This window comes from Bos grunniens, chromosome 19, assembly GCF_055505025.1.
Source record: "Bos grunniens cultivar Pamir isolate PY7600 chromosome 19, Bosgru_T2T1.0, whole genome shotgun sequence".
Classification (NCBI taxonomy): domain Eukaryota; kingdom Metazoa; phylum Chordata; class Mammalia; order Artiodactyla; family Bovidae; genus Bos; species Bos grunniens.
The window spans coordinates 26028948-26050530 of record NC_141183.1 but is presented as its reverse complement, the minus strand read 5'-3'; the positions used below and the strand labels follow the sequence as shown (position 1 = coordinate 26050530).

The window sequence follows — 21583 nt, the reverse complement described above, 5'->3', positions numbered from 1 at the left end:
GTGAGTAGAGTGAGGTTAGATGGTGGTGGCCTGCCCTGCTACCTATCAGCGTCACCTGGCAGCTTTCTTAGTTCCCAAGAGCCACACTGCACTGTACCCCGAACAGTGATCGGGAACCTCTAGGTTAAAGGGAGTCCATGCCTCAGAGACACTGGGAAAAGGACAGGGGCTCTCTGGGTCAAAGACTGAGGCCAAGAAAGGTGAGAGAGTCCTTCCTTGGCCCTGTGGCCCATATGGACTGACGGAAGTCTCTTTTCACCTGACAGAGGCTCTGGGGCTCTCAAGCCCTTTCCCCTCATGGAGCCTGGAAGCTGTTGCGGGGGAAGGGGCACTCTGGTGTGTATCATGTCCACCTCCTCCTTTCTTTGAAGGAAGGTGAGTGGAGGAGATGCATCAGAGAGGGTGAAATGATAGGGATGAGCGGTTTCTCTGCTCTTGGACCTGCAAGCCAGGAAACTAGACTGTCAGACACTGCAAGTCACTCAGAAGGATCGCAATCAATTTCTAAACCACACGTGAGAAAAGGTGGATTAACCACCCTGTTAATGCAGAAAAGGGAAAGTGACCTGATTTCTCTGTGAATTTGAAGTCAGCAAAAGGACTCAGAGGAGAATTCCACACCCTCCCATGCCAGGATCTTGCTGCCTAGCAAAGTCTACTGAAGCTGGCCCCTCCGGGGTAACGACCTGACTCTGACTGAGGCCCTCTTGTCCCAGGATTCAAGTGTCTCCCCACCCGGGAGGGACATACCTTGCCATAGGGCATGGTGTAATACTCCACATGGCTGTCATTAATTTTCAGGGGCTCCTTGCTGTCATCAGCCACGATCACGGTCAAGTCTGGATAATACTCACGAATGCTCTGGAGCATGGTCATGAGCTTGTGGGGACGGAGGAAAGTTTTGGTGGCAATGGACACCAGGTTTCTGAGCTTCCTCTCTGAGCAAGAAAGGGTAGACATCAGAGTTCTGTCTTTGGGAAGCCTCACTGTCTTGACTTGTGTCGTTCTGAGGGTTTCTCTATATCATGACCTCTCAAGTGTTTGTGGACCTCAGGCCTCTTGTATATAGTCAGTGCTTAATAAGAGTTCATTATAGTTGGATTAGAAGAATATATTTAAACATACCCTATTTGTTTTTCATGGCATCTGGTTCCATCGCTTCAAATAGATGGGGGCAAATAGATGGGGGAAAAGTGCAAACAGTCTTGGGCTCCAAAATCACTGCAGACAGTGACTGCATGAAATTAAAAGACACTTGCTCCTTGGAAGAAAAGCTATGACAAACCTAGACAGTGTATTAAAAAGCAGAGACTTCACTTTGCCAACAAAGATCTGTATAGTCACAGCTGTGGTTTTTCCAGTAGTCATGTACAGATGTGAGAGCTGGACCATAAAGAAGGTTGAGCACCAAAGAATTGATGCTTTCAAATTGTGGTGTTGGAGAAGACTCTTGAGAGTCCTCCTTGGACTGTAAGGACATCAAACCAGTCAATCCTAAAAGAAATCAACCCTGAATATTCATTGGAAGGACTGATGCTGAAGCTCCAATACTTTGGCAACATGATGCTAAGAGCCAAGTCACTGGAAAAGACCCTGATGCTGGGAAAGATTGAGGGCAGGAGGAGAAGAGGGCAACAGAGGACGAGATGGTTGGATGGCATCACCGACTCGATGGACGTGAGTTTGAGCAAATTCCAGGAGATGGTAAAGGACAGGAAAGCCTGGCGTGTTGCAGTTCATGGGGTTGCAAAGTGTCAAACATAACTTAGCGACTGAAAAACAACGATAATGATTTGTTTAAATTTTGTCTGTGTTCTATTCTAAAGTCTCTTTCCTGGTTCGGTTGGTTCCATTCTGCTGTTTCCTACTATCTACCTGGACGTTTCATTTTATGCTTGTCTGTCTGTACTGGGCTTGCATCCTGCTTTCATGCTAGGAGTTGAGATGCATAGACCCTTGCCCATCAGGGGATTCGCTATGTAGAGTCACAGGTCCCAGGAAGAGGAGGAAAGCTCTAAAGGACTTGGACCTGCCCTGTTATCAGCTGCAGTCCTACGGAGAAACTTGCCTGATCTTTATCCTCTGGAAGATGTAAGTGGAAACAGGTCCACTTGGAGATCGGAAGCGGGTAGACCAGGTTGTGTGATTTATAGAAACAGTTAGAGAAAGGACAGCCTTTCTGTGGAAATGACCCTTGGGTCAAACAACCGTAGCTGCTGGTGTGTTTAGAAGATCTAGCCACAGAATGGAGCCATGCCAGCTGATAGACAGCTGGGTCGTCTTGGGGGGTGGGATCAGCTGGAGTTAACACATGCTCAAAGTCACACCCCACCAGCTGTTTGTGCGTGAGTGCAACAGAACCCCACTGCAGAGCCACTTTCTCAGAATGACAGAAGTCAGAGGTCATTCTATTGCACCATTACCCAGCTCCTCCTGAGTCTTTGGGAGTGAGTGGAAGTAAGACAGGAAGACAATAGTACAGTCACTTCAGAAAAAGACTGGCCTTGGGCAGAACAAGCCTTGCAAACTAAAGAACAAAGGCCCTTGGGGTCCAAGTCCTGGGGGGAGAAACCAAGATCACAGAAATAAAAGATTAACGTTACTTCTGGTCCACTTCTGAGTATAGTATAGTATAGTTGCCACAAGACAGGAAGCTCAACTGTAAATTTTAACCACATCTGTTCTTGGGCTTCCTTACAGAAAATTCTCATGCATTTCTTCCCCTGCACAGAAACACTCTCTATTCCTGACAGCCATCATGCAGCCACCTGCTGCTGATCTGAGGAATTTGATGATTTCTGGAAATTATCAGTGATCATGAGACAAACCATCCCTTTTGCTATAAAAGCAATTCACCCATTTTACCCGAGAAGCTGGCATTTTCCCTGCCTTCTCTCTCATGTACAAACTATCTCTGTGAATAAAAGGCTTTGCATGCTGAAGAGTCTTGTGGAAGTGATATTCATTTCTATGGTATGGTATGGTATGGTCCGAGAATGTGGAAAGGGCTCAGTAACAGAAAGAGGCATGTAAATCATGTTCAAGAGCGTGTTGAATGAAAGCCCTACCTTTTCTCTTCTCAGGCCACGTGACAAGTTTGGTTCTTTCATTACAGTAAAGAGAGAATCAGGAGCCTGAGTTACCACAGGAGGCAGTCCAGGTGGGAGACTCCTGGCCAGGTGGGTGGTATAGCATTCTGCTTTGAGATTCTTTATTGTTCCAAACACAGAGCAATGATAAAGAAATATGCAAAGACAGAGCCATGTTCAAAAACAGATGACATTTCTTCCAAGGAACAGGAATCAAACGCAGTGAGCAGAGCTGGAGCTGAGTCTGCTGCAATCTGGGGTCAGAACAGCAGAGTCTGGGAGGCAGAGTTTGAGTGTTAATGGAATAAAAGTGTCTCATGAAGTATGTGGGTCCACAACCAGGGTTTTTGCTAGAAACCATGGACTGGAACCAGGCTGCACTCCCTCCAGCTCTCACGACATACTACCCGCTGGGCAAGGAACCTCAGAGAGCCATCATCCCCAAACACACCTCTGGGTTCAGAGATGACACCACCTCACACAGCCATGTCCTGTGCCAAGCCACCCTCAGGCCCAGCAACTGGCTCTTCGGTGATGCTCATATCACTAGGGGACAGGGACCCCAAGATTGTAGTATATAATGATAGACTGAGAATCTGGGGCAACTGTAAAGCTGTGAGATGGGAAGGAATCAGGAGAGAGAAAGAGGGAGAGAGGAGAAAACAAAACAAGCTTGTAAAGACTCGTATTCAAGATGAGCCACCAGCAAAAATCCCAAGACATTCAAAGAAAACTAGTTGGAAAGAACAACAGCCGGCAAATCCACCCTGTGCTAGAAGAATCCACTCTAGATAGACAAACAATAGACGAATCTGAAAGGGACTTAAAGTGAGAATGTTTAAAATCTTCAAAGTGATAAACCACAGAATCACATAAATGAAAAAGAAAATATGAAACAAAACAGGCATAAAAATGAGAATATTTAGATATGAAACCAACTTAAAATTATTTAAGATATATACAAAGAATCAGAAGGGAGACATGACTTAAGATACTAAAAAAAATTTTTAACAAGCGTAAGAGAATTCTATGAACAACTCAAAATATACAATTTACGTATATACAAATATACAATAACTTTAAGACAACTTTATAGAAACATTTTAAAAATTGACTCAATGTACATACAGATCAATAACCATTGAAGCAGTAGAGCTGTTAGTTTTAAATTTCTTCCCTTTCTCTCACTCTTTCCCATTCACATTCCCACTGCAACCAAAACTTGGACCAAAAAAAAAAAAAAGACAAAAGGACAGACAAGTTTTAATAAAACCCCAAGAGACATTCCTATTTTATTATAATTCAATTAATTTCAGCAAACAGTGAAAAAAGGAAAGGCATCTAACTTGTCTTATGAGACTTGTATAATATCGATAACAAAACTGAGCAAGGACATTATAGAAAAAGACAGTCTCAGTTTTGAATACAGATATAAGAATCATCTATAAAAATAGCAACAAATTTAATTCAGCATTTAATCAAATAACACACTGCAATCAAGATGAGTTAATCCCGAAAATGCAAGAACAATTTCAACAGCAGAAAATCAAGGTAAGTCACTTCATGAACCCAGTTAAAGGAGAAAAGTTATTTCACTGGGTGCAGACAATTTATTTGATAAAATTCAATACTTATTCATATAAATATGAAAACTCTCAGCAAGGAAATACAAAGCAGAAATAGAAAAATTCTTAGAAACAGAAGGAAAGAAGGAAACTTTCTTACCCTGACACATCTACCACACTCCTGCCCAGCAAACGAGAATAGTGGCGTAACACTAGAATGTTCTTAAAGTCAGGAACAAGTGAAAGTGTGTGCTACCACTGCTGTTATTCAACACTGTACTGAAGATTTTACCAAAACGCATTAAGAAAAAGAAACAAATGATAAGAATTGTAAAGGAAGAGATAAAAATCATTTGTTTAACAGACTCTATATGTTTAAAAAAAAGTCACTAATATGTGTGCAAGAAGGATGCCTATTAAGTCCAACATTCAAAAATCACTAATGTCCTATATACTAACATCAGTTAAAATGTAGAACAAAATCCAATTTATAAAAGTAAAATAAAATAAAATATAAACTACCTAAGACCAAATCCAATAAAACGTACAATTCCTTTACAAATAAGACTACACAATAAATTACCGAAGAACCTATGAAGAGACTATGACATGGAGAGTGTCACATGGAGAGATATAGCAGATTCATGGTTGTGAATATTCAACTTCATAAAACTTTCAATTCATCTCTAATTAATCAACAAATTTTAGAAAATTCTAATCAAAATCTCAACGCATTTTGGAGGATCTTGATGAGCTGATGCTAAAACTCTAATGAAAAAGTAAATGACCAAGAAGAGCTAAGAAGATTTCACTAAATGAAGTACAGTCATCCTGCAACACAGAATTTATCTGCACTGGATAGAAAACCTGTTATAAAGCATATGGAAATGTGTAAAATGAGCCCCAGGATACAGATCAATGTGCCCCAACAAAGGCTGGTTCAAACCCCTGCATACAAAAAGCTGTGTGTGTGAGTGGCTGGCTGTTCAAGCGCGACAAGGCGAGACCACTTGGTCCATGGTGGTGGGACAGTAGGCTCTCCATGTGTAAAATATTAGGTCCCTATCACATGCCACGCATAAACACAACTTCTAGTTGGATTAAGTATCTAAATGTGAGAAACAAGCATATGTAACTTTTGAAAAAAAATGCAGGAGCATATGTTTATGGCTTCAATGTAGGGAAGAATTTCTTGAATTAAGGCAAAAAAGCAAAAGCTAGAAAAAAAGAATGAATCAATTTTATTAAAGGATAAAGTTTTATAACACAAAAGACCCCAGAAGCAAAACCAAAAGACAAGCCACGGACTGATGAAAGGCCAGAAACTAGAATTTTATGCTATACAATGTGATAAGTTTTATGAAAAGTTCAAAAATGCAGTATACCATACTGTATGCTCTGTGTGTGCACATGTGTGTAGGAATAGAAATCTACATATTAAACATCTACATATTAAACATGTACAGAAACCAGGAAAAGAAAGACCATGACTGTTGGAAGAAGGGAGGGAAATAGGACTGTGGAGATTTCCATTTTATGGGTAATACTTCACCTTTAAGACAAATCTGAAGCCAAAAAATCTTTTTTGTGAACTTCTTGTGCTGATTTCTTTTATTTTTGAGATAGTTATGATGATGTTAAGCACATACTGTAAATTCCTCTCCGTAGATATTTAATCCTATTGCTTTTAAATAAGTTATATTTTTAATAGAATCTATCTGAATATGTTATATTTTGAATATATAGGAAATATTGTCAAAAATGCCAACTAGCTCAAAATTCCAAATATACTGAAAGTTATACCATGAAAATACTTCTTCCCATCTCTGTCCCCAACATTTTGGTTCCTCCCCAGGAGTTTACCAGGTATTACTAACTTCTTGTTTATTTTTCTGTAATCAAGCAGTTACGTCATCTTTTTTACCCGTTTCTTTTTACAGAAATAGTAGCTTACTTTTCACTCTTTTGTACCTTGCTTACATCTTGGAAAGCATTTTGTATCAGTATAAAAAACACTTCCGGCTCATGTTTTCCTCCTCTGTCTTTCTGAATGTCATTGCATGGCATTTCATTATACCCATGGACCACACTTGATTTAACCCCTGGTGACTCAGATGGTAAAGAATCTGCTTGCAATAAGGGAGACTCAGGTTCGATCCCTGGGTCGAGAAGATCCCCTGGAGAAGGGAATGGCAACTCACTCCAGCACTCTTGCCTGGAGAATCCCACAGGGTGGCAAAGGGTCAGACATGTCTGAGCGACTAACACACACAACCATTGTTAAGGTTTTTGTCATTGCAAATAATGCTGCAATAAACACCCTCAAACAAATGTCTTTTCACACAGATGTAAGCATCTAAAGGATAACTCATACAAGTGGAATCGCTGACCCAACGTGCATATACATTTAAAATGTTGACAGACATTGCTAAGTTGCTCCAGAAGGGTTGTGCCAATTTACATTCCTACTGGCAGTTTAAAAGAATGTTTCCTACTCCTCCTCCTGTACTTTTTGATATGGATGTAGTTTTCATTTGCACTTAGTGTGACACTGAACATATATTTTAATGACTGAAAGTATTCTTGAATTTAATTTTTTGTGAACTGGCTTATTCTTCTCTTATTTGCTCTTTTCTTACTGATTCACAACATCACTGACTCAGTGAACATGAGTGAGCAAACTCCGGGAGATAGTGAAGAACAGAAAAGCCTGGCATGCTGCAGTCCATGGGGTCACAAAGAGTCGGACATGACACAGAGATGAAACAACAACAACCTACTTTATAGGACTACAGTGAGAAATTATTTATGTCTTTGGCCACACTGTGCAGCATGTGGGATCTTAGTTCCCTGACCAGGAGTCAAACCAGTACCCCCTGCGCTGGGAGCATGGAGTCTTAACCGCTGGACAACCAGTAAAGTCCTCACAAATGCTCTTAAATAAAATTAGATCTTTGACTTTGTGTTGAAGGTATTTTCCCCCCAGTTTGTCCTTTGACTTTGCATATGGTAGATTTCTGTCCAAAAAAATTATTAAAAATTTGGAATTCCCTGGAAGTCCAGTGGTTAGGACTCCATGCTGTCACTGCCGAGGGACGAGATTCGATCCCTGATCAGAGAACTGAAATCCCGAAAGCCATGTCAGAGGCCATAAAGAAGAAAAACAATTAAAAATTGTTATGTATTTTATGTTTCCAGTCTTTTATGGCCTTTGGGTTTTGTGTCACATTTAGAAAAATCTTATAATCCAAAGTTGTTTTTAAATTCCTTTTTCTTTTTTCTAGTTATTGTTTAGTTGCTAACTCATTGGGACCCCGTGGACTGTAGCCTGCAAGGCTCCTCTGTCCATGGGATTTCCCAGACAAGAATACTGGAGTGGGTTGCCATTTCCTTCTCCAGGGGATCTGCCCAACCCAGAGATCAAACCAGGGTCTCCCACTTGGCAGGTGATTCTGAGCCACCAGGGGAGCTGTATTTTGAATACTTATAAAAAATCAGGATTTTCTCTATTGGGAGTTTATCTTGATGTGAGCTGTGAGATATATTCAACTTGTCATTCTCCATATAGCTACACAGTTATCCCACATGATTTCTTGAATAATCCATCTTTTCCCCTCTTTAATTTGAAAAATTACCTTTATCATATGGTAAAATTTCAACTTGTCTATTTCTAGATTTCTAATTTGATGCTATTGATATATCTATTCCTCATCCAGGACCACTCTGTTTTTATAATTATTCTCCTACTCTGTCTCAGAGAGGATCCCTTCTGAATCTCATCAGTAGTCTATAGGACCCACTATGGAGCCCCAGGAACAAGGGCCTTACCTGGTCCAGGGTCATATAACTTAGGCATAACAGGAAAGCGGATGGTCACTGGAAACTTGGCCACTGAGGAGTTGGACTCCAGACTCACTGGAGGGAGAAATAAGGTCAGAGTTGTGTACTGTGTCTGGGTCACTCCCCATGCTGCCCAGGAAGCCAACGAGATGGGGGAATGAGAGATTGGTGGGAGGAGATTGAGGACAGCGTGGAGTCTACGGCATTTGAGCTCCTGACTTGCTGTGTCCCTGGGGCAACCCACTGAGTGCCTCTGAAACTCACATTTCTTCCCCATGCGGCTCTGTAGGGTGAAGTGGGCTTGGCATCAGAGGGGTGGGTTAAGTTTGACTTTGTTATTTATCATCTGAAATACCTTGGGTAAATCATTCATCTCCTTCACCATCTACAAAACCAGGAAAACTCGACCTGCCTCATTTGACCTCTCAGGGTCATTCTGTGATAAACATTTGAACACCTGAAGGTGGAGGGAACTCTCTTCCTAGTTTGTGTTCATGGGAAATCTGTCCCACAGTTCATTCTGTGTGTGGGTGGGTGTCCTGGGAATGCATCCTGTGGAGCTGCTCAAAATGGGAAAGAGTGCCTTTAATTCATCCAGAAAGAAATTGGGGCTGCCCTTAGTGTCAGCAGACACTAAGGAATTCTGGGGCTGGGATGGGAGGAGAAAGACAAAGCTACTGCCCTCCCAACTGCAGGTTTCCTCACACCCTACTTTCTGGTGAGTGCCCAGGACAAGACACTGGGGCACAGACTGCACCCTCTCTACTGCAGCTGAAATCTTCAGCTCTGCTCGCTGCCGAGAATGAGGAACAGAGCTGGGCACACAGCACGAATGATCTGCCTTCATGGAGAGACGAGCGGCCATTTGCCTGTCCTGTGGGGTCAATGGCAGTGGGGGGATATTACTGAAGACAGTAATTGGAAAGTTCAGTGTTTAGAGTTAGAAATAGGAGCTAGGGAGGCAGGCTTCTGGGAGGAGGAAGACTTCGAGGGCTGGTGGTGTTTTTCTGGGTCTCTAAGCATTTTGTCATCCAAGGAGAGGCTCTCACCCACATCCACCCTGTGGTGCTGGTACTCTGTGCTGGTGTATGTCACGTGCTGGAGGATGAAATTCAAAACCTTCCGGCTACTGGTCAAAACGGTCAGCTGCTTCTGGCCTCGGCCCTGCACCACACTGTCTGGGGTGTCAGCGAGGGTGTTCAGTGTCCCCAGAGAAGCTTTCAGGGTGACCTAGGGTGGATGAGACAGCAAGACTAAGTGCAAAGAACAGCATATACCCAGGATGGCCAGCAGGGGGCAGAGCACATAAGGATGAGAGGATAGATAGTGCCCCTGAAATGTAGAGTAACTCTGCAGGAGTTACTGCCTCAGCTTCAGTAAGGAAGATAGTCCTAAGACCTGGTGTGTTCAAGGGAAATTTCTGAAATATTCTTAACTCTTGCCGTGCAGGATACCATTTTTTTTACTAGTTTATTTTTATTGTAATTATTTTTGCCTGTGCTGGGTCTTTGTTGCCGTGTGTGGGCTTTCTCCAGGTACAGCAAGTGGGGGCTACTCTTCCTTGCCACGGGTGGGCTTCCCACTGCAGCGGCTTCTCTTGTTGTGGAGCACGGGCTCAGGAGTTGTGGTGCACAGGGCTTAGCTGCCCCGAGGCATGTGGGATCTTCCCAGACCAGGGATCAAACACGTGTCCCTTGTATCGCAAGGCAGATTCTTAACCACTGGGCCACCAGGGAAGGCTCAGGATACAATCCTTAAAGACTTCTTCCTACCCCTGCTGGCGGCTCCTTGAATTCCGTTTGCCAATTCCTCCTCATCCATCAGACCTCCAAAGAGAGTTTTTCAGGGCTTGGTTCTGAGTCCTTTTCCCTTCTTAACCTTTCTTATTCCAGTTGAGCTATTTCAAATCCTAAAAGATGATGCTGTGAAAGTGCTGCACTCAGTATGCCAGCAAATTTGGAAAACTCAGCAGTGGCCACAGGACTGGAAAAGTTCAGTTTTCATTCCAATGCCAAAGAAAGGCAATGCCAAGGAATGCTCAAACTACCGCACAATTGCACTCGTCTCACACACTAGTAAAGTAGTGCTTAAAATTCTCCAAGCCAGGCTTCAGCAATACGTGAACCGTGAACTTCCTGATGTTCAAGCTGGTTTTAGAAAAAGCAGAGGAACCAGAGATCAAATTGCCAATATCCGCTGGATCATCAAAAAAGCAAGAGAGCTCCAGAAAAACATCTATTTCTGCTTTATTGACTATGCCAAAGCCTTTGTGTGGATCACAATAAACTGTGGAAAATTCTGAAAGAGATGGGAATACCAGACCACCTGACCTGCCTCTTCAGAAACCTGTATGCAGGTCAGGAAGCAACAGTTAGAACTAGACATGGAACAACAGACTGGTTCCAAACAGGAAAAGGAGTACGTCAAGGCTGTATATTGTCACCCTGCTTATTTAACTTATATGCAGAGTACATCAATGAGAAAAGCTGGGGTGGAGGAAGCATAAGCTGGAATCAAGATTGCTGGGAAAGGGGAATACATGTACACCCGTGGCGGATTCATGTTGTTGTATGGCAAAACCAATACAATATTGTAAAGTAATTAGCCTCCAATTAAAATAAATAAATTTATATTAAATCTAAAAAAAAAGATTGCTGGGAGAAATATCAATAACCTCAGATATGCAGATGACACCACCCTTATTGCAGAAAGTGAAGAGGAACTAAAAAGCCTCTTGATGAAAGTGAAAGAGGAGAGTGAAAAGGTTGGCTTAAGGCTCAACATTCAGAAAACTAAGATCATGGCATCTGGTTCCATCACTTCATGGGAAATAGATGGGGAAACAGTGGAAACAGTGGCTGACTTTTTTTTTTGTGTGGGGGGGGCTCCAACATCACTGCAGATGGTGATTGCAGCCACGAAATTAAAAGACGCTTACTCCTTGGAAGAAAAGTTATGATCAACCTAGATAGCATATTAAAAAGCAGAGGCATTACTTTGTCAACAAAGGTCCACCTAGTCAAGGCTATGGTTTTTCCAGTAGTCATGTATGGATGTGAGAGGTGGGCTATAAAGAAAGTTGAGTGCCAAAGAATTGATGTTTTTGAACTGTGGTGTTGGAGAAGACTCTTGAGAGTCCCTTGGACTGCAAGGAGATCCAACCAGTCCATCCTAAAGGAGATCAGTCCTGGGTGTTCATTGGAAGGACTAATGTTGAAACTGATACTCCAATACTTTGGCCACCTGATGCAAAGAACTGACATTTGAAAAGACCCTGATACTGGAAAAGATTGAGGGCAGGAGGAAAAGGGGACAACAGAGGATGAGATGCTTGGATGGCATCACTGACTCAATGGAGATGAGTTTGAGTAAACTCTGGGAGTTGGTGATGGACAGGGAGGCCTGGCGTGCTGCAGTCCATGGGGTCGCAGAGAGTTGGACACGACTGAGCGACTGAACAAAACTGAACTGAACCTTTCTCACTAGAGGCGTTGGCTTTAATACCATTCATATGCTGATGCTTTGAAGATGCACATCTTTAGCTCCTATCTCTCTGAGATCCAGCTGCCTGGCTGATTGCTCTGCTAGGAAGTTTCAAGATCTTCAAAACTTGATCTATTGATTGTTTTCGATAAACCTGTTTTCCACCCCATCCATGGTTTTCCCTGCCTTGTGAATAGAACCTTTACCCACTCAGCTGTTCAAGTCCCCAACAGAAGTCACTCCTGTCCTGCTGTTTCCCCGACACCTGCAGTCAATCAATGAGTGAGTCCTTTTGGGTCCACCTTCAACATGTAGATAAAATCCATTTACTTCCCTTCATCCCCACTGCTATTCTCTTCCCTTGCCTTTTTGTCTTCTGCAACAGCCAGTTATCTTTAGGAAAAGTAACTTGGATAACTTATATGCAGAGTACATTATGTGAAATGCCAGGCTGAATGAAGCTCAAGCTGGTATCAAGATTGCCAGGAGAAATATCAACAGCCTCTGATATGCAGATGACACCACCCTAATGGCAGAAAGTGAAGAGGAATTAAAGAGCTTCTTGAAAGTGAAAGAGGAGAGTGAAAAAGCTGGATTAAAACTCAACATTCAAAAAATGAAGATCATGGGATCCGATCCCATCCCTTCATGGCAAATAGAGGGGGAAATAATGGAAACAGTGACAGATTTTATTCTCTTGTGCTCCAAAATCAGTGCAGATGGTGACTGCAGCCATTAAATTAAAAGACGCTTGCTCCTTGGAAGAAAAGCTATGACAGATCTAGACAGCATATGAAAAGGCAGAGACACCACTTTGCCTACAAAGGTCTGTATTTTCAAAGCTATGGTTTTTCCATAGTCATGTATGGATATGAGAGTTGGACTGTAAAGAATGATGAATGCTGAAGAATTGATGCTTTTGAACTGTGGTGTTGGAGAAGACTCTTGAGAGTCCCTTGGACTGCAAGGAGATAAAACCAGTCAATCCTAAAGGAAATCAGTCCTGAATATTCATTGGAAGGACTGATGCTGAAGATGACACTCCAATACTTTAGCCACCTGATGCCAAGAGCCAAGTCATTGGAAAAGAGCCTGATGCTGGGAAAGATTGAAGGCAGGAGGAGGAGGGGACGACAGAGGAAGAGATGGTTGGATTGCACCATCGACTCAATAGACATGAGTTCGTGCAAACTCTGGGAGATAGTGAAGAACAGGGAAGCCTGGTGTGCTGTGGTCCACGGGGTCACAAAGAGTTGGACATGATTGAGCCACTGATCAACAACAACCTGGATAATGTCATTCCTGCTAAAAATGCTTTAGTCAATCAACAGATACTCTGAGATCCAAACTACAGGTCCCGGGAAAAGAGCAGACTGACTTCCTGCCTTCAAAAAGCTTGCGTTCTAGTGGGGACGAGTGGCAATAAGCATATCATGACACATATAAAGTACTTCGGGGATGATAAGAGCCATGAAGAAAGTAACAGTAGAAAGTGACAAAGGTGGGGGAGGGAGGAGGGGGGTGAGGGTACTTGGGAGCGAGGTGGGCAGAGGTGTCCTCTGGAGAACAGAGCAGCTCCCTCACCGCCCATTCCAGCCTCTGCTTGGGACAACTAAAACTACACTTCCCAGACTCCTTTTCAGTTAGGGTTCTGAATGCAATTTGCATCCCACCCCTCAGACATACTTGCAGAGACCTTAATTTGGAGCTGTGTTAAGTAGCGAAAGAAGGACAGGCCCAGAGCATCCACCTTGCTGGTGCTGATCCAAACAGAGGCAACACAGCCCAGCTGTGGCAGCAGCTTCCCCTTGAGCTGAAACCAGCAGGAGCCTTGGTGGTCACTTCTTTGGAAGTCCTCCCTGGAACTTCAGCCATCCCATGGCTGGAAAATTCATGACTTCTATAGGTACCCTTCCCCCACTCCCCACCATGGACTCATGTCTAATATTTAATCAGGATAGAGGTTCTGTCAAAATCTGAGACCAGCCACCACTGGGGGAAGCAAGCATAGGTAGTGAGCCAAGCACAGAATGCCAAGAGCTAAAGGAAGCTGGGAAGGGGACTCTTACCTTATAGATGGGAGCGTCTGGTCCTTCAAACTGGAGACCTGGAGGATACAAGGAAAAGGACAATCAACACCATTTGAGAGGATGCCCTCACCTTCCTGTCTGACTCCTACATGTCCCTCTGGAGTCATCTCAAGTGTCACCTACCCAGGGTGTTTGCTGGCCACCCCCCCTTCCCAGGGCTCCATCAGATGGTGTCCCATGGTCCTCCTCAAACTCTGGTGGTGCTAAAGCCTCTGCTGCCCACCGTCAGTTTTGGATGGGTGCTGTGAATTAATCCAGTCCCTTCCAGATATCTCTGGTACTGAAGAGAAGAAAGCAATAGATAAATAATGAATCATCCATATATGAGTTCCCCTAAATAGTCAAATTCAGAGAGACAGAAAATAGAATGGTGGTTGCCAGGGGCTGAGGGGCAAAAGGGAGTTAATGTTACATGGATACAGAGTTTCAGTTGGGAGGGTGAAACGTTCTAGAGATGGATGCTGGTTGTAGAACAATGTAAATATACTTAATGCTACAGAACTGGACATTTAAAAATGGGTAAAATCGTAAATTTTATGTTATGTGTATTTATCCACAATGAAAGAAAAAGAGCTATGCGAATTGGCAAATCCTTTTTAAATGACTATTCAAAAACACTAGCAATTTATCCCAAATGTTTTTCACTTTAGCATCTATCTCTGTTCTTATGACTAATTCAAGCTCTAATTCAAACATATCCTCCCTATGCCCTCTTAGATAACTTACTAAACTCATCTGTGAAGTTAGCAAAATAATATTTACCTCACAGAGAAGTGACGCTGAACTAACTAGAAGAGTGTGTAAAAACCAGTCGTGGAAGGGAGTTTTAACTGGCATAGACATCCTTTTCCTATGCACTCCGTGGAGGCGGGCTCATGCTTTGATGCTGGAGGACACCGAGCAGCCCACTACACCCTAAGGTTCCTCAAGGCACCTAGGTTTCTGTCCTCTTCTATGTTATCTCAGATCCCCATGGAGGTCACAGCTACTAAGGGTGATTCCCAGTGATGGAAAGAGTGAGACCAACATTAAATGAAGTCATGTCAAGCTTTGTGCACTGTGCTGGATACACAGCATGAACGACTGTTGCCTTCTGCTCCCACCTTTCGCTTGAGAAGGAATAAGAAGAAAGTTGTTTCAGTCTTCTGAGTGGAGCGGTACCTACCCGGGATGGGAATTGTGTGCAGGGGCATCACCTCCACTCCGTGGACCGGGTACCCAAAGGGGAGGTTGGCCTGAGCCAGCAGGGGTGGTGGGCGAGGCAGCCCTTCTCTGTAGGGAAACAAAACCATTAGCAGCTGCCTTGACACCTGTCCCTGGTTAGTTCTTAAAGTGATATCTGTACCCAGAGCTTTGTGCTGCCAGTGGGGAGGAATCATTCATAGATGGTCCCAATCTGCCCTCCATTCTCTCGCCCCTTTATTCCTGCTCCTCTCGCCAACCTCTAACTCTACAAAGAATTGAAGCAGATTACAACAAAGCACATTCAAAATCAAAACCACAACTAGCAGGACCTTCCTGGGGGTAAAGAATCTGCCTGTCAGTGCAGGGGACTCGCATTTAACACCTGGTCCACGTGCCATAGGGCAACTAAGCCCATGTGCCCCAACTACTGAGTTCACACTCCCTAGAGCCCATGCCACCGCAATAAGAACCCCACGCACCGCATGTAGAGAGTAGCCCCCACTCACCGCAACTAGAGAAAAGCCCATGTAGCAATGAAGAACCAGCACAGCCAAAACAGAACAAAACAAAAAAAGTGAAGGGGAATTCCTTGGTGGTCCACTGGTTAGCGCTCTCAAACTGCCGATGGTCCAGGTTCAACCCCTAGTTGGGGAACTAAAATTCCACATGCCACCAAGAACGGCAGAATAATAATACGACAGCACTCAGCATCTGCGGCTCTTACTGAGGCATCATCACCGATCCAGTGAACACGAACTTGGGCAAACTTCAGGAGATGGTGAGGGACAGGGAGGCCTGGCATGCTGCAGTCCATGGGGTTGCAAAGAGTTGGACACGACTGCGTGGCTGAACAACAAAAATTACTGAGGCAGCAGGCATCCCAGGCAGTAAGAGTGGCACCACCAGGCTCCTTTCCTGGGAACTACACGCAGCATCTCAGCATCAAGCTACTGTAGCTTTGGCATCTGTGCTTTATCTCAATTTATTTTGTGCATTCCATTAGCAAGATGCGTCCAGAGGTAATTGTTTCTTCGCTTTACACCATTTCATTTTATGAAAAATTTCATAGAAACTGTCTACATTCAGATAGTAAGAGAAACTTGTATATGTATAGAAGGATATTGTTGTTGTTTAGCCCCTAAGTCATGTCTGACTCCTTTGTGACTTCATGGACTGTAGCCCACCAGGCTCCTCTCTCCATGGGATTTCCCAAGCAAGAATACTGGAGTGGGCTGCCATTTCCTTCTCCAGGGGATCTTCCCAATCCATGGATAGAACCCGGGTCTCCTGCATTGCATGAGGATTCTTTATCACTGAGCCAGCAGGGAAACCCATCTGTATAGAGGGCTGTGTGTGTGTGTTAGGTCCTCAGTTGTGTCCGACTCTTTGCGACCCCAAGGACTGTAGCCAGCTAGGCTCCACGGTCCATGGCATTCTCCAGGCAAGAATACTGGAATGGTTCCCCATTTCCTTCTCCAGGGGACCTTCCCAACCCAAGGATCAAACCCAGATCTCCTGCATTGCAGGCTGATTCTTTACCATCTGAGCCACCAGGGAAGACTCCTGAGAAACCAAGGCAGCCCATATAGAATGCTACCTTTGGTATAAAAGAAATATTCTCAACCACAAATAGGATTAAGAAAGGAGGAAGTAGTCGTAGAATTAGTAGTAAATAGAAAGAAAACTAAACAAATGAAAGAATGAGACAGTTAATTCCAGGCAAACCGAAGCATTACATACAAAAGGAAATGTAAGAAAGGAAATGTAATATAGTACAACAACCTCCGATAAGCAGATGATACCACTATAAAGGCAGAAAGTGAAGAGAAACTACAGAGTTGATGAAGGTGAAAGATCAGAAGAGTGAAAAAGCTGGCTTAAAGCATAACATTCAATCCCTTGAAGGAGGGCATGGCAACTCACTCCAGTATTCTTGCCTAGAGAATCCCCATGGACAGAGGAGCTGGGTGGGCTACAGTCCATGGGGTCACAAAGAGTCAGACATGACTGAGTGACTAAGCACACGCGTGCGCGCATACACACACACACACATTTTCCTGTAGTCATGTACAGATGTGAGAGTTCAACCACAAAGAAGGCTGAGAGCTGAAGAATTGATTCTTTCAAACTGTGGTGCTGGAGAAGACTGTTGAGAATCTCTTGGACTGCAAGGATGAAATCAAACCAGTCCATCCTAAAGGAAATCAACCCTGAATATTCATTGGAAGGACTGATGCTGAAGCTCCAATACTTTGGTCATCTGATGTGAGGAGCTGACTCACTGGAAAAGACCTTGATGCTGGGAAAGACTGAAGGCAGGAGGAGAAGGGGATGACAGAGGATGAGGTGGTTAGACAGCATCACCCACTCGACGGACACAAATCTAAGCAAACTCTAGGAGATAGTGAAGGACAGGAGAGCAGTCCACGGGGTCACAAAGAGTCTGACATGACTTATCGACTGAACAACAAACAACAACATATGGCTTAACTGGGAGGCACAGTCATTCAGTCATAAAATGGAAATATTAAATGTTGAATTAACCAAAAATTACACAGAGTGTGAAAGTGTACAAGAGGAGAAATCAAGAACTGAACTATGTTCATCTACTATAACAAGCAAAATGGATAATGTCTAATGTTGAGAAATTTGGAGTTAACAGTATAAGCATTTTACTTAGAAATATGGTGATAATTCCAGAGGAAACAGCTCGAAATGTTAGATGAGGATAGTGGCCTCTGAGGAGTAGGACTGGGAAGTAGGGAGCGGGGTTAGGTCTTTTAGTATCATTTGCCTTGAAACAGTATACACATATTATTTGACTTTTTTTAAATGCTTTTAAATTTAAAAAAAAAAAGGAAAAGAAAAGAACAGGAGACTTCAAACTAGCAGTAAAAGCTAGTAGAGTGTGAGAAAATTGGGGAACCCACTTCTTTTTCTCACCTTGTCAAACCACACTCTAAGACCCTAATTTCATCAAAGACTGCACAGAGGGGAATATTACTGGCAATTATTTGACCACATCCTGAAATGTCTGGGTTTTTTCAAAAACAGAACAGGGACTTAGCTGGTGGTCCAGTGGCTAAGACTCCTCATTACCAATGCAGGCAAGGGGTCTGGGTTTGATGCCTGGTCGGAGAAGGCAATGGCAACCCTCTCCAGTACTGTTGCCTGGAAAATCCCATGGAGCCTGGTAGGCTGCAGTCCATGGGGTCGCAAAGAGTCAGACACGACTGAGCGACTTCACTTTCGAAGAATCCCAGGGACGGGGGAGCCTGGTGGGCTGCCGTCTATGGGATCGCACAGAGTCGGACATGACTGAAGCAACTCAGCAGCAGTAGCAGCAGCAGGGAATGCTACTAAAAAAAAAAAAAAAAAGAATCCCACACGTGGCAACTAAGACTTCACTCAGCCAAATAAATAAATACAAATATTCAAAATAAAATAAAAATAAATAAAGCAGAACAAAGAACTTGAGTTCTCCAGGAAGCAGACGCCGAGCAGCTTTTGAGGACATAGTGTTATTGGGTGACAATTCTAAGAAGCCTAGGCAGAGGCAGGGTGAGGGGAGGAAGCCCACAAGGGTGAACTATGAGCTCATGGGACTGCTGCGAGCAGTTGGGTTCAGTCCTGAACAGAACTTGTCTCAGAGTTCTCCTAACCACGAATGAGACAGCTGGGGTATTTATCCACTAACTCCTGCTGCTGCTGCTAAGTCGCTTCAGTCATGTCCGACTCTGTGCGACCCCATAGACTGCAGCCCACCAGGCTCCCCTGTCCCTGGGATTCTCCAGGCAAGAACACTGGAGTGGGTTGCCATTTCCTTCTCCAATGTATGAAAGTGAAGAGTGAAAGTGAAGTTGCTCAGTCGTGTCTGACTCTTCGCGACCCCATGGACTGCAGCCTACCAGGCTCCTGCGTCCATGGGATTTTCCAGGCAAGAGTACTGGAGTGGGGTGCCACTAACTCCTACCCACCATCAACTGAGGGCCACCCCCAGAGCTGTTCATTCCCGACCACTGCCCGTTTTTGTCCTGCTCCAGGAGGCCAGCACGCCTCCACAGAAGAGCAGGTCTCAGTGGGAGGGTGCAGGTGTGTGAGGTAAAGAACTGTCGCTGTGGAAGGGAAGGTCCATGAGGGCAGACAGGATGTGCAGGGGATACAGGGGGAGTGCTGACACTCCCTGCCTCAGGACTGGAAGGAGCAGAACCTGCCTTTCCTTTGTCCAGGGCTGAAGTTTCTCAGGAAGGGGCTGGGATACACTGGACTGTGTGTCCTCCAAGAGGGAAAAGGGGAGAGAATTGAGGGGACAGAGGGAGCTGAGTGAGAGGGACTGTCCACATGAAACACTCTCTCTTCTCAGGCGCAGGACGGGAACACCCTTCCCTTGTATGGTATGAGGGAACATGTAGATAGGACTACTACTTCTTTTTTCCCACACTGCTGCTCTTTCAAGCTCCTTTCTTCTTTGTTGCCTGGTGTGTATTTCGTGAAGTGAAGACAGGACCATCGGCAGACAGGGGTCTTCTGTTGCTGTTGTTGTTTTCAGTCACTCAGTTGTGTCTGACTCTTTGCGACCCCATGAACCACAGCACGCCAGGCCTCCCAGTCCATCACCAACTCCCGGAGTTTACCCAAACTCATGTCCGCTGAGTTGGTGATGCGATCTAACCATCTCATCTTGTGCTCCCCTTCTCCTCCTGCCTTCAATCTCTCCCAGCATCAAGGTGTTTTCCAATGAGTCAGCTCTTTGCATCAGGTGGCCAAAGTATTGGAGTTTCAGCTTCAGCATCAGTCCTTCCAATGAATATTCAGGACTGATTTCCTTTAGGATGGACTGGTTGGATCTCCTTGCAGTCCAAGGGACTCTCAAGAGTCTTCTCCACACCACAGTTCAAAAGCATCAGTTCTTTGGTGCTCAGCTTTCTTTATAGTCCAACTCTCACATCCATACATGACTGCTGGAAAAACCATAGCTTTGACTAAACAGACCTTTGTTGGCAAAGTGATGTCTCTGCTTTTTAATATGCTGTCTAGGTTAGTCATAACTTTTCTTCCAAGGAGCAAGCATCTTTTAATTTCATGGCTGCAGTCACTATCTGCAGTGATTTTGGAGCCCAAGAAAAGAAAGTCTGTCACTGTTTCCATTGTTTCCCCATCTATTTGCGATTAAGTGATGGGACTAGATGCCATGATCTTAGTTTTTTGAATGTTAAGTTTTAAAGCAACTTTTTCTCTCTTCTCTTTCACCTTCATCAAGAGGCTCTTTAATTCCTCCTGGCTTTCTGCCATTAGGGTGGTGTCATATGCCTATCTGAGGTTATTGGTACTTCTCTCAGCAATCTTGATTTCAGCTTGTGCTTCATTTTGCATGATGTACTCTGCCTATAAGTTAAATAAACAGGGTGGTAATATACAGCCTTGACATACTCCTTTCCCAATTTGGAACCAGTCCGTTGTTCCATTTGTCCGGTTCTAATTGTTGCTTCTTGGCCTGCATACAAGTTTCTTGGGAGGCAGGCAAGATGGTCTGGTATTCCCATCTCTTTCAGAATTTTCCACAGTTTGTTGTGATCCACACAGTCAAAGGCTTTAGTATACTCAATGAAGCAGAAGTAGATGTTTTTCTGGAATTCTCTTGCTTTATCTATGATCCAACAGATGTTGTCAATTTGATGTCTGGTTCTCCTGCCTTTTCTAAATTCAGTTTGTACATCTGTTAGTTCTCAGTTCACATACTGTTGAAGCCTAGCTTGAAGAATTTTGAACATTACTTTGCTAGCATGTGGAATGAGTGCAGTTGTACGGTAATTTAAACATTCTTTGACATTGCCTTTCTTTGGGACTGGAATGAAAACTGACCTTTTCCAGCCCTGTGGCCACTGCTGAGTTTTCCAAATTTGCAGGCATACTGAGTGCAGCACTTTCTTTTTTTTTTTTTGGAGGAAATAGAAAGGTGGCTTTAATCCTCAACCGGCGAGGGGAGACAGAACAGAACAGGCTTGTGCCTCGAGGACTGTGCCTTCTTCCATGAGGAGTCGGGGGATCCTATAGATGAGGGCTTGCAGCTGGAGTGGTGATGAGGGACAAGGACATCAGGACCTTGTATTCTTCTTCCTCCCGCATTGTTTCGGAAGCAGTCATAGGCTGGTGTTGGGTAGTCGGGTCCATTGCCTTTTGTGTACTGTACTGCGGCCTTCTTTGTAGGCTGCGGCGTCCTTCTGTTCTCCTGAAGGAGAGGAGACACTGAGGCCTCCCCGGTCGGATCTTAGAAGCCCAGGCATAATTAGCAAGCATGGCAGGTTCTGCGCTCCAGATGGAGACTCAGCCA

At 44.1% G+C, this 21583-nt stretch overlaps 1 protein-coding gene across 5 annotated transcripts in view; it reads right to left on the bottom strand.

The window, feature by feature from the left end:
• Positions 1-21583, bottom strand: part of B4GALNT2 (beta-1,4-N-acetyl-galactosaminyltransferase 2 (SID blood group)) — a 75837-nt gene that overhangs the window by 4155 nt on the left and 50099 nt on the right. For all 5 annotated transcript variants that reach the window (XM_086358085.1, XM_086358086.1, XM_086358084.1 and 2 more), the window contains 5 exons: positions 15233-15339; positions 14047-14084; positions 9544-9724; positions 8483-8569; positions 751-938 (listed from right to left, as the gene is read on the bottom strand). In XM_086358085.1, coding sequence (XP_086214211.1) covers positions 751-938; positions 8483-8569; positions 9544-9724; positions 14047-14084; positions 15233-15339 — 601 coding nt within the window. The remainder of the gene's footprint in view (positions 1-750; positions 939-8482; positions 8570-9543; positions 9725-14046; positions 14085-15232; positions 15340-21583) is intronic.